This window comes from Gekko japonicus, unplaced genomic scaffold, assembly GCF_001447785.1.
Source record: "Gekko japonicus isolate JY-2015 unplaced genomic scaffold, Gekko_japonicus_V1.1 scaffold196, whole genome shotgun sequence".
Lineage (NCBI taxonomy): Eukaryota > Metazoa > Chordata > Lepidosauria > Squamata > Gekkonidae > Gekko > Gekko japonicus.
The window spans coordinates 637,714-650,736 of NW_015173129.1; the positions used below are offsets into that span (position 1 = coordinate 637,714).

The window sequence follows — 13,023 nt, forward strand, 5'->3', positions numbered from 1 at the left end:
TCTTCTTCTTCTTCTTCTTCTTCTTCTTCTTCTTCTTCTTCTTCTTCTTCTTCTTCTTCTTCTTCTTCTTCTTCTTCGGAGTAGGTGGTTATGCGATTCAGAATTCCCCAAGGAGCTCTTTTGCACCTGCGTTGTCTGACATAAAGAAGGTGCTGGAAAGAAGGGGTGCTCAGAAACGTTTTGATTTCCCCCCCACACAAGGGACTGAGGCCCAAACTCCAGCCTAGAAGCCCTCCAGGTCAGTGAGATGAACACAGGACAAATCTGTGGTGAGGTGGTCTCCTTTTTCCTACGAGGCCTCCGTGTCGGACAAGGGTCCCTTGCTGCCGACCGACCCATTCCTCCGTCAGAACCTTTGGATGTTGGTTTTTTCGTCTGCCGAATGTTTCCCACCCTGTGTGTGCACCTCTCTCAGGAGATCAGGCTTCTGTGGAGGGGAGGGGGGAACGACACACTGCTTGGAGCAGAGACAACCTGGCTGTGATTTCACCTCCTGGCAAAAAATGCTCTCAGAGGGCTTTGGGGAGAGCTTTCAAAAATACTGCATTTTCATGCCTTCGGAGCATGCTTTTTTTCCCTGCGTAATTTTAATTTCAATTACATCTGTCGCAAGGGGGGGGGGGACGACCTCTTCAAGGGATTCGAAGCCATCTTCGCGAATGAAACCCCGCTTCATATTTTCAGCAGTCTCTGTTAAAATATCACTTGCTAATGAATTCTGGCGCCGTCTGTGATCCAAGGCTCCGCAGTGCTTGGGCCGCCTGTGGACCTGCAGTGGCCAAAACACTTCGAACATGTGTGGAATTTTGGTTCATTGGCCACTGAGTAACCACAGCCCTCTCTGTCACTGTGTATGGGGGAGGGCGGTCCCTATGCCAGAGAAGCTAGGATACGTCATGGTTTTAGAAATTTAAGCATTGTGTGTCAATCCCTAGATGTCAAAGAACATCAACATAATCCATGGTCCCCAATAGAGAGCCAGTTTGGTGTAGTAGTTAAGAGTGTGGACTCTAGAAGCACCGGGTTTGATTCCCCACTCCTCCACATGCAGCTGCTGGTGTGACCTTGGGTCAGTCACAAGTTATTTCAGAGCTGTTCTCTCAAGAACAGTTCTTGAAAGAGCTCTCTCAGCCCCACATACCTCACAGAGTGTCTGTTGTGGGGAGGGGAAGGGAAAGGAGACTGTAAGCCGCTCTGAGACTCCAAGTGAAGGGCAGGGTATAAATCTAGTCTCTTCTCTCTCTTCTTCTCTCTTCAATGGGGTGCCCATTGGGGCATTGGTCCAGGAGAGGTTCTAAATGGCCATTGGGGATCTAATGGGCTGTGTAGATTAAAATAACATTGTTTGAGCAGTGGCTACCACCATAGTATCGGATTTATTCTCTCTCACTCCTCTTTCCCACTGTATTCGTTTAAAAATCACCCCTCTTCTCACCTGCATTCGGGCTTTCCCTGGATGTGTGGCTCAGCCGCCTGTGGCAGCCATGTTGTGTTTGGGTCCGCCTCCTGCAGCAGCCATTTTGCAGTCGAACCCACCTCCTTGTGTCAGAATTCCAGAGGTGCTCACAGCCTCAAATAGGTCGGGGACCCTCGATCCATGCCATAAAGCCCTGCAGGGTTGCCCCTTTAATCAGAAGAGTAAAAGTGGTTATTTTGTGAACTGAAGACAATGTACCTGGCTGCAAATAGCAGTGTGGTAAAATACATCCAAGCCATCTAGCCGTCAAGCTGGTTGACTTTTCTTCCTCCGTAATGCTAGAGGCAAGAAACCTTGTTCGGCATCTGAGAGGCTTACTGAGTGACTTTGATGAGAATTGAATATAAACACCCTGAAATGCCATTTTCGATCTGGTTTTGAAAAAGAGACAGGTTTCTGAGACAAAAGCCACCGAGCGGGGTTTTATATCTTGGTGGTGGAAAGTGCCGTCAAATTGCAGCCAATTTACAGCGTTTAAAGTCAAGAGACGTTCAGAGGTGGTTTGCCATTGCGTGCCTCTGTGCAGCGACCTGGGTCTTTCTTGGGGGTCTCCCATCCAAGTACTAACCAGGACCAACCCTGCTTAGCTTCCAAGGTTGGACAAGATCGGGCTAACCGAGACCATCCGGGTCAGAGCAAGAGACGAAGAGAGGTGTTTTGCCATTCCCTGCCTCTGCGTAGCAACCCTGGACTTGCTTGGTGGTACTGACGAAGGCTGACCCTGCTTAGCTTCCAAGGTTGGACAAGATCGGGCTAACCGAGACCATCCGGGTCAGAGCAAGAGACGAAGAGAGGTGTTTTGCCATTCCCTGCCTCTGCGTAGCAACCCTGGACTTGCTTGGTGGTACTGACGAAGGCTGACCCTGCTTAGCTTCCAAGGTTGGACAAGATCGGGCTAACCGAGACCATCCGGGTCAGAGCAAGAGACGAAGAGAGGTGTTTTGCCATTCCCTGCCTCTGCGTAGCAACCCTGGACTTGCTTGGTGGTACTGACGAAGGCTGACCCTGCTTAGCTTCCAAGGTTGGACAAGATCGGGCTAACCGAGACCATCCGGGTCAGAGCAAGAGACGAAGAGAGGTGTTTTGCCATTCCCTGCCTCTGCGTAGCAACCCTGGACTTGCTTGGTGGTACTGACGAAGGCTGACCCTGCTTAGCTTCCAAGGTTGGACAAGATCGGGCTAACCGAGACCATCCGGGTCAGAGCAAGAGACGAAGAGAGGTGTTTTGCCATTCCCTGCCTCTGCGTAGCAACCCTGGACTTGCTTGGTGGTACTGACGAAGGCTGACCCTGCTTAGCTTCCAAGGTTGGACAAGATCAGGCTAGCCTAGAGCATCCAGATCAGAGAAAGAGACGAAGAGAGGTGTTTTGCCATTCCCTGCCTCTGCGTAGCAACCCTGGATTTGCTTGGTGGTACTGACCAAGGCTGACCCTGCTTAGCTTCCAAGGTTGGACAAGATCGGGCTAACCGAGACCATCCGGGTCAGAGCAAGAGACGAAGGAAAGTGTTTTGCCATTCCCTGCCTCTGCGTAGCAACCTTGGACTTGCTTGGTGGTCTCCCATCCAATTACTAGCCAGGGCCGACCCTGCTTAGCACCTGGGATATGATGGGACCGGGCAAGCCTAGGCCATCAAGGTTGGGGCTTTAAATCTAAAAAATACAGGCACTCAAAAAAAGTTGCAAGTGGAAGATTAACTTTTTGGCCGGTCCTCTAGCAATAGCTGTAATCGAAGGGGGTCTGTTGCAGCAGACCAACTGGCTTTAAATTTCAGGGCCTGTGAGTAGAGCGGACCCTTTCTTTTAATGTACACAACGTTCTTCTGAAATAAATGCTTCTTGACAGAAAGCAAAATCTGGTGGGGGGAAGGGCCACCAAGTCACAGCCGACTGACGGAAACCCTGTCAGTTTTTCAAGAGGAGAGGAACAGAGGTGGCTTGTAATTGCCAAGCTCTGCGTACCATCTCTGGATTTTTTGGTGGTCTTCTGTCTAAATAGTAATCAGGACCAACCCTGCTTAACTTCTGTGGTCTGATGAGACCAGGCTGTTCTGGCCCATCCAGGGGAGGGCAAGAGATGACCAGAGGTGGTTGGCCATCGCCTGCCTCTGCGTAGCAACCCTGGACTTCCTTACTGATCTACCATCCCAGAAGTAACCAGGGCCGACTTTGCATAGCTTCTGAGACCTGATGAGCCATCCAGTTCAGGGCAAGAGACGAACACAGGTGGTTTGCCATTGGCTTCCTCTGCGTAGCAACCCTGGACTTCTTTGGCGTTCTCCCACCCCAAGTACTAACCAGGGTTGATCCTGCCTAGCTTCTGAGATCTGATATTAGGCTTGCCCGGGAAAGGTGCTAGTGGCACAGTATTTCTGTCCCGTCTGGCTCCTGAAGGGGGGAGAAGCCAGTTTGGTGTAGTGGTTAAGAGCACGGACTCTAATCTGGGAGAACCAGGTTTGATTCCCCACTCCTCCACACGCAGCTGCTGGTATGAGCTTGGGTCAGTCACAGGTTTTTCTCAGAGCTGTTCTCTCAACTGCAGTTCTTGAAAGGGCTCTCTCAGCCTCACCCGCCTCCCAGGGTGTTTGTTGTGGGGAGGGGAAGGGAAAGGAGATGGTGAGCCACTCTGAGACTCCTTCAGGTAGTGAAGGGTGGGGTATAAATCCAATCTAACAGTGGCCCTTATAAGCATCATGGGGCGGAAAGGAAAAGTCGTGGCATTGGCCCTTGACAGAATGTCTCTTCCCATCCTCACACAGCTGCCACTGCTCACGGTTAACTCTAGGGTCACTTAGCTGAGTCAGATTGTAGCAACGGGGAAGGATATGAAAGGTTTTTACTGTGTCCGTTTTGTCCCCTAGGTTAAAGATTGAGGAGCTGGAGACCGAACGGAGCCAGTTGGAAGAGGAGAAGAAATCCCTGGAGATGAAGCTGGAACAGGTGAGTTGTGGTCAAATACCAGAAGGGTGGAAAAGGTGGGTCCGGCTGGATAAACATGTTTATGGACTGGAGGGTGGAGTCCACTCTTTGGATATTCTTTTCTTCCCCACCTCCCCGCCTCTGGTTTTATGGCACACCCCACAACAAGCTTGAAACCCTCTATCATTCTGCGCCTGGCTTCACAAAGTCACACTTGGACGAATTTTCAGGAACACGAAGATCTTTGGGACTCTAGTGCCAAGATATTGTAACAAAGAATGTATAAAAAGAAAGTAAAGCTTTGGGATAATGGATTAAAATATATGTTTGTGTGTGTGTGTGTGTGTGATGGTCGATCTGTGGGATTCTTCTTGAAAGGTTATTTCGTTCTCTGCTTTCGTATGAGCAACATACAAGGTTTGCAAAGGGCATGTGTGTTTTCAAATGCGGTGTTTCCCTTCTGGAATACTTTCTCTTCTGTCCGCCACTTTGAAAGTTCCCTGAAGGGGAAATGCCACATTTTGGACATCTACCCCCCCCCCACATGCTTGTCCATAAAGGGCAAAGAATGTCTCTCGTAAGAAGTGCAGTCCAGTTGTGGTAGGGGGTGGGGCGTAGATGCTTCATCTCAGAGTTTATTCTTGGTAAACCAGAAGGATTCGGCAGCCTTCGACCTTAATCTCAAGTAAGAACCTTAAGTTCGGTCACCCTGTTCAGTATAGTTTCCGGTGGGATCTTGTGAGGAGAAAGTCTTCACGCTCCCTCTGTACAATTAGCAATCTGTGCAAAATAACAAGGGGGTGCTGTTGGTGCAAGAGATTCTTTGGCCATTGTGACCAAGGCTCCCTCTAAGCTGTGGAGTCTTGTGAGCAAAAATTCTGCTTTGTGAGCTACTGGCGTTAAAGTTGTGAGTGAGCAATTTGGCTGCTGCATAAGTTAGTTTGCTCTGGGGCCCTCCTTCCTGAGATGAGAGAAAAATGTGTGAGCCAGAGGCTAAAAAACTGAGCTTGCCCACACTAACTCAGCTTAGAGGGAACATTGTGACGCTCTGGGATACAGCAATCCTCTTAATACCAGTCCTGTTTACGAATACCATAACAATAGCATAACTTCCTCTAGGAATCAGGCTTGTTGGAATAAGTGGGGACCCCAGATTGGCTTAATGTTTTAATTGCATGCAAAAACATTTGTTTATTTACTTCATTTGCACCCATCCTTTCTGCCCAGTGGGGACCCACGGTGGCCTACATCACGTCATTCACCTCTCCTCTGTTTTATCCTCACAACAATCCTGTGAGGTTGGTTAGTTTGAGAGTGCAACTGGCCCAAGTTCATCCAGCAAGGTTTTGTAGCACAAACAAGGCTATGAACCCGGGTCTCCCACATACTAGGCCGGCACCCTTAACTACTGCATCACACTGGCTTTTGTGGTGCATTTCTGATTTTGCATGCCTTTACGACTAATTTGTTTAAATATATCTGTATTGTATTTTAGAAGCAGTCAAAGTGGACAAATTATTTGATTCAGTGGACTCCCCCCCCCCCCCCCCCCCCGTTCACAATTGCCATGGGTGAAATAAAGTTTGTCGAGCTCGCGTCCTGGTACAATGACTTGCAAGATGGGGGTGGGGGGGGACTGCATATGCTGAACAGTTTGCTTACAAAGACCAGGGGGCCTGGGCTTATTTTGAATTTCTGGGTTTGTGAGGATTTCCCTGTAATAAAAGCTATACTGTTTATTTTTTTAAAAATGTGTGAAATTACGAATCCTAGTTCATTCGTGTTCTCAGTAGGCCTGTGACGAAGGTCATGATTATTCCCATTTTTCAGGTGGGGAACTGAGTCGGAGAAGAAAAGTGACTCACCAGAGGCTACCCTTAGTGAGCCGGTGGCTGATCTGGACTGTGATCCCGGGCCTCCAAGGTCCAGCTGACCGGATCCTCTCTGCTCGTAGCTGTTCTGTAACTCACGTGCTACCCCGTCTCGTACGAAAATTCGGCATCCTCTTTGCTTTCCTATAATCAGAGTGAGACCTACCAGGGACGCTTTCCGAAGATTCCTTTAGAAGCAGAACACAATTTAGTCTTTCTCATAAGGTGCATGGGACTGTTGTTGAAGAACGAGAACGGGTGTTTCTATTTAGCACTCCAGGCATGTTTTCGAACAATCCAGAAGCTGGGCTTGGCAGCACATGAGTTTGGCAGCTATATAGAGGATCCCCTCAATGGGTCTCCCTCTTTCCCACCTCTCAGAATCGACAAAACATCTGGTAGCCCAGCAAGCCCGATCTCGTCAGATTTCAGAAGCTAAACTGGGTCAACCCTGACAAATATTTGGATGGGAGCCCTCCGAAGAAAACCAGCGTCGGGATGCAGAGGCAGGCTATCAAGCCAGTTTGGTGCAGTGGTTCAGTGCGCAGACTCTGATCTGGGAGAACTGGGTTTGATTCCCCCACTCCTCCACTTGCACCTGCTGGATGACCATGGGCAAGCCATAGTTCTGTCAGAGCTGGTCTTGAAAAAGAGCCGTTTCTGTCAGAGCTCTCTCAGCCCCGCCTACCTCACAGGGTGTCTGTTGTGGGGAGGGGAAGGGAAAGGAGATTGTAAGCTGCTCTGAGACTCCGAGTGAAGGGTGGGGTGTAAATCCAATCTCTTCTTCTTCTCCTCTTTTCTTCTGAACGTCCTCCATGCCCCAGTAGGAGTCATCAGGGGCTGCCATGACTTCCAGGCACATGCACGCACACGCACAAAAATGCAGAAACACCCCCTCAAAATCGACAAAACATCTGGATATGGGTATCTTTGTCCCAGGCAGAACTAGATGTACAGTTGCCATCTCCAAATTTGAGGGGGGGGCTTGAGATGGGGGGGGGGTTTCGGGGAGGGGAGGGACCTCTGCCACTAGAGGCCTCCCTCCAAAGCAGCCGTTTTCTCCAGGGGTACAGCTCTCTGTCAGCCAGAGATCACTGGCAACTCCAGGAGATTTCTGGAGGCCGACGACCTTAGTTGGAAGTGAGTTTTAGTTTGTGCTACGGTAGCTCTCTGAAGGGTTGGCTGCAAGAACATCGTCCTTGTGTTCCGGTTGCTATTGGGCTTCTCGAACAGAGGGAGGGAGGGAGGGAGGGAGTACAGTGGAGTGACACAGCAAGTTCGTCTTGTCCCGTAACACCTTTTTCTGGAGCGAGCTGTGTAGCATACCTGCTCTTTGAAGGCAACCTATGAGAAGAGACTGAGCAGCCCGTGCATTAAATCAAACCCTGTCCTGCGGAAAAGCCGTGTCTGTCTTCCTTCTCTCTGATGCGCCAAATCATGACCCTGTTAATTTCCCTTCCTCTCTCTTCTTCCCGCTCTGCTTAAAAAAAGAAAACCCCTTGCTGTAAATGGTTACCTCTGTGTGTGTGTGTGTGTGTGTGTGTATCTTTCACGCTAGTCTTTAAATTACCCAGATTTTAAACAAGCCATTGGTTGTTTAATCTTGATACCTATTAGAGGTGAATCAAATTCCCCCTTTAATGCCGATTCTTGAATAGTGCCGAGAGGGGGGGAGTGACAACTTTGATAAATCGGGGATCTGAGATCAACTCAGTGCCTCCGCGGAGCCATGTTTCGCGTGAAGCCTGTCACCCGGCCCTCCTTTAATTGGGTTACTGTCTTCGGGAAAAGATGACAGCATTGGGATTGGAGTTTGGATGCCCCGGTCTCCGAAGAATGCTTACGGCCGCTTTGGTTCCCCCGCCTTGATGGTTACAAGCTCATTTGCTCCATATCTCACGCAGTGTTCTCCTCTGCAGATAGCTGTCTGTTCACAACTCTGGGACAGTGTAGTCAAGACCAAAGGATTCTCCCTTTTCATTTCGGGAAGTCAGAAAGACCGGATCTATTTGTAGCCGGAATCAGCTGAGCTGTCTGCCTCCATCCTTCAAGCTTTTGGAAGTCTGCCTCCCACAAGACTTCCCCAAACATTTTGCTAATTAATCCTGGGTAGGGGCAGTGGCTCAGTGGTAGAGCATCTGCGTGCGTTGCAGAAGGTCTGAGGTTCAATCCCCGGCATCTCCAGTTAAAAGCATCAGCATAGCCCAGGGAAGCCCGATCTCGTCAGATCTCAGAAGCTAAGCAGGGCCGACTCTGGCAAGTACTTGGAAGGGAGACCACCAACATAAGAATATAAGAGACGCCAATGTTGGATCAGGCCAATGACCCATCCAGTCCAACACTCTGTGTCACACAGTGGCCAAAAATACCTGGTGCCACCAGGAGGTCCAGCAGTGGGGCCAGGACACTAGAAGCCCCATCACACTGTTGCCCTCCCCCTGAAGCACCAAGAATACAGAGCATCCCTTGCCCTAGACTGAGAGTTCCTGAGTATACCTTGTGGCTAATAGACACTGATGGACCTCTGCTCCGTATGCTTATCTAATTCCCTCTTGAAGCCGTCCATGCTGGTAGCTGCCACAGCTGCTTGCACTGCTGAAGGTCTGAGGTTCAGTCCCCGGCATCTCCAGTTAAAAGCGTCAGGTAGGTCACAGGGGTCGTTTCGTAGAAAAAGAGGTGCCGGAGCTCATTAGCATAACTCATTAGCATAACTCATTAGCATATGCCACACACCCTGACATCACCAGAAGTGTGTCAGAAGGCAACACCCACCACTCAGGCTCCACTGGACTCTTTTGGATTGCTAGCCATGGGGTGTGTGTGCATAGATCTGCCTTCACAGAGAAGGGAGAGCTTGTACCTGAATAAAAATTGGTCTTAAAGGTGCCACTGGACTGTTTTGGATTGCTATTTGTTGGGGGGGGAGGCTCTGCAACTTACCTGGCTGCTTCTTGCTCCTTGTGGCCCGGGGCTGCTGGGAGCAGGGGGCGGGGCTTGTTGCATGTGCTTGCCCCCTGGGCTCTTTACTGCCAGAGCTCTGCTCCTGTGCGCTCCTGCAGGAAATGACCCCTGGGTAGGCCTTACCTGGATAGCCCAGGCAAGCCCGATTTAGTCAGATCTCGGAAGCAAAGCAGGGCCGACTCTGGCAAGTACTTAGAAGGGAGATCCCCAAGGAATACCAGGGCCAGGACGCAGAGGCAGGCAGTAGTAAGCCACCACTCTGAAACGTCCAAGCCCTACTAGGGGTTGCCAGAAGTCAACCATTAACTTCCGGGCATACACACACACACACACACACAAAATAATCACATTTTTTAAAGCATCAGGTAGGAGGTCATGTGAACGACCTCTGCCTGCGACCCTGGAGAGCCACTGCCAGTCTGAGTGGGCAGTACTGCCTTTGATGGAGCAAGAGGGTCAAATTCAGTAAAAGCCAGCTTCATGTTTTCATTTGACCTGTCCATTTACATCCTTCCACAGAAAAGTGTGTGGTTGTTTTATTAGTCCACATGAAACGGCTTTATACAGAATCAAGACGATAGGTCCATCAAGGTCCGTATTGTCCGCTCAGGCTGGCAGCAGCTCTCCCAAGTCCTCTCTTTCCCATCACCTCCTACCTGATCCTTTTAACTGGAGATGCCGGGAGTTGAACCTGGGGCCTCCTGCATGCCAAGCAGGTGCTCTTCCTCCGAGCCACAGCCGCTCCCTGTCTCAAGCTTCCCTGTCTCAGGTTGTGTTGACAACAGGGACCAAGGAATTGCCAAAGGGGATAAGTGGTTCTCATAATTCTCCAGTTAGACAAGAGACTGGCAGATGCCAAGGAAAAAGCCGTACACATGACCCATGAAAGTCCTGACCTCAGGTCCCTTAACTAGATTACCACTTTGTTGTCTGGAAACCACAAACGCGGTCATAACCGAAATGGGCCGCTTCGGAAGGAGCCAGAATTGCCCTTTGAAAGATCACACGCCAGTCGTACAGTTTGTAACCTAATTTCCCCGATCAGCAACAGACTGTTGGTCCAGAAAACCTAGGCCCAGAAAACCTAGGCTCAGAAGTGACCCGCAAAGGTGACCTCCTGTGACTTTGTAGAAAGTAATTGTTGAACGCAGGGGCCATCTTAGTTAGGGTATGCAAACCCTATCCCAGGGGGTTTGCAGCCTTTTTGAGCCTGTGGGCACCTCTAGAATTCTGACACAAGGTGGTGGACAGTGTTCCCTCTAAGCTGAGTTAGGGTAAGCCAGCTCATAGTTTTTTAGCCTCCAGCTCACAGATCTTTGTCTTCGCTCGGGAAGTTTGGCTCCAGAGCAAACTTAATTTATGCAGCGGCCAAATCGCCTGCTCACAACTTTAATGCCAGTAGCTCACAAAGTAGGATTTTTGTTCACAAGACTCCATAGCTTAGAGGGAGCATTGGTTGTGGGTGAAACTACAAAATGGCTGCTGCTAGAGGTGGAGCCAGGCACAAAATGGTCACTGCAGGAGGCGGAGCCAACCACAAAATCCCAGGGAGTGAAGTTGTGCACGTCTCTTATAGTAACTCTTCAAAGTTTTCAGGCTGAAGCTCTGCTTAACAGGGATGCCTTTTTAAATGAACGTATCATTTAACAATACTTTCTTGTATACATACAGCTTGCCTTTAGTCATGCAGTAAAGATGTTTGGCCTGCTATAGCAGCTTTTGCAGAAGCCATGTTTTTAAAAATCCGCACAGCCGGCCTGATCCTCACTGGCCAGTCAGAAGCCCCACCGGGTCCTACCCACTTTCTAAAAATACTTTAAGGGCACCAGGGAAGGTATTGATGGGCTCCTTGGTGCCCACGGGCACCATGTTGGCGACCCATGCGCTAGAGGCTCAGTGACGTAATAATGTTGCCAGAGCCAATGGAGGAGCAGAGCTGGCACCGGGGGGTTCGTTCCCTGCCCCGTTTCTCTGGTCGGTCAATTCACTGCAATTCAGAACAAACTTTTTCAGATTGCCTTGTAAGCTCACCAAATACCTCTGTCAGCATTAAGTATTGAACTATCAGCTCTCCCCACCCCTTTAACAGCTATTTCCCCCCACCTACACACCCACCCACCCAAAAACCCCTAAAATCTGGAGTATTGTTCGAATCTTTGTCACTAAAGTATGGAATTTTGAGGCCTCTTCCTCGTTCTCGGGAGTCTTTTTTTTTAATCGAAGAAATGTGCCAGTACACCTGAGAAATGTCTCATGTTGTCCAGCAAGGGAGTTTTAGGCAGGATAAGAAAATACTCTGGCCTGATTGCTATTATTGAACATTATTTCAGGATCGATGGTGTGCTGGTACTGCACAGATACCAGAAAACAAGGAAGCGTTGGCCTTTGCCTTGAGGGGGACGGCATCTTGCGTCTGCTCCAGAACAACCTAATTTCCGAGCCCGCCGTGTGCATACAAATGCAATGATGGCTCCGTTCCCCCGAAGATGCCAGCGGGGCCGGCTCATAGCCGGGTACCCGGGAGCGTTTCTGTGCAAGAAATATCTATTTAATGATCTCAGCTGTGACATCGGGGCTGGGAAGCGCTGCGGCTGCTTGCCGTTCTGAAAAGACCCCGAACCAAAGGGAGGGGGGGCGTCACCATGGCAAAACTACGTGCAGAAGCAAATTCCTTCTAACCCCTGGAAAGCGGATGTGCCCACACTTGCATGGCTGGAGCAGGGTGTGTCTTGAGTGCTGGCGGCCCGGAACGGACACGTGCCAGTCATTAGGCGGAGTATTTCTTTGGTGGCAGATTTGAGAGGGAGGGTCTCATTAAGGAATAACGTGTGGTCGAGTCGCAACCAGTATTCCCTCTAAGCTGAATTAGTGTGAGAATTCGTGAGGATCCGTGTACATCCAACTTTTACTTTTTTCCTATTGTGGCCATTTCTATTGTAAAAACCACAATCCCAAACAGTGGTCTTCCTTGGGGGGGGGGGGGTTCCTATCCAAATACTAGCCAGGGGACGACCCTGCTTAACTTCTGAGATCTGGGTACATAGGGTTAGCCTGGGCCAAAATACTCTGCCCCCTTGCAAATGCCCACTTGCAAATGCTCTCGGGTGGAATCGGATGCACGCTGGCTCAGAAGATTAACTATCTCTCTGCCTGTCTCTGTCTCCAGCAGTGCTCCCTCTAAGCTGAGTTGGTGAGCCTCCGGCTCACACATTTTTGTCTCAGTTTGGGAAGGATGGCTCCAGAGCAAACGAATGTATACAGCAGCCAAATTGCTCACTCATGACTTTAATGCCAGTAGCTCACAAAGTAGAATTTTTACTCCCAAGACCCCACAGTTTAGAGGGAACATTGGTCGCCACTGACCTATGACAACCTCATCCATAGAGTGTTGGAGACAAGAGATGCGCACAGGTGGTTTGCCATTGCCTGCCTCTGCATAGCAACCCTGGACTTCCTCGGCGGTCTCCCATCCAAGTACCGACTGTGGCCAACGCTGCTTAGCTTCTGAGATCTGGCGAGCTCAATCCAACCTGGGCTATCCGGGCTGCTGGGCATCGTCATTAGAAAATGGCAAATTGTCACATCCTGTTTAGCATCACGGGGGAACCAAGCAAACATTCTGCCTCCGGCGATAAAATATCCTGAGCTGTCTCTGCCCAGGTGTATCCGTCTGGCTTGAAAGTTGTCCCCCGTGTTCTACTTCACGGTGTAATTTCATGCCCACGCAGATACACAGCATGAGTCACTGCCACGTTGCCCTGATAATGCTGTTCTTCTAATATTGCATTAAGGGGAAA

General features: G+C 49.9%; 1 protein-coding gene across 1 annotated transcript in view; it reads left to right on the forward strand.

Moving 5' to 3' along the window:
- Nucleotides 1-13,023, forward strand: part of MAD1L1 (MAD1 mitotic arrest deficient-like 1 (yeast)) — a 760,935-nt gene that overhangs the window by 406,980 nt on the left and 340,932 nt on the right. The window contains exon 15 of the mRNA XM_015422082.1: nucleotides 4,337-4,415. Coding sequence (XP_015277568.1) covers nucleotides 4,337-4,415 — 79 coding nt within the window. The remainder of the gene's footprint in view (nucleotides 1-4,336; nucleotides 4,416-13,023) is intronic.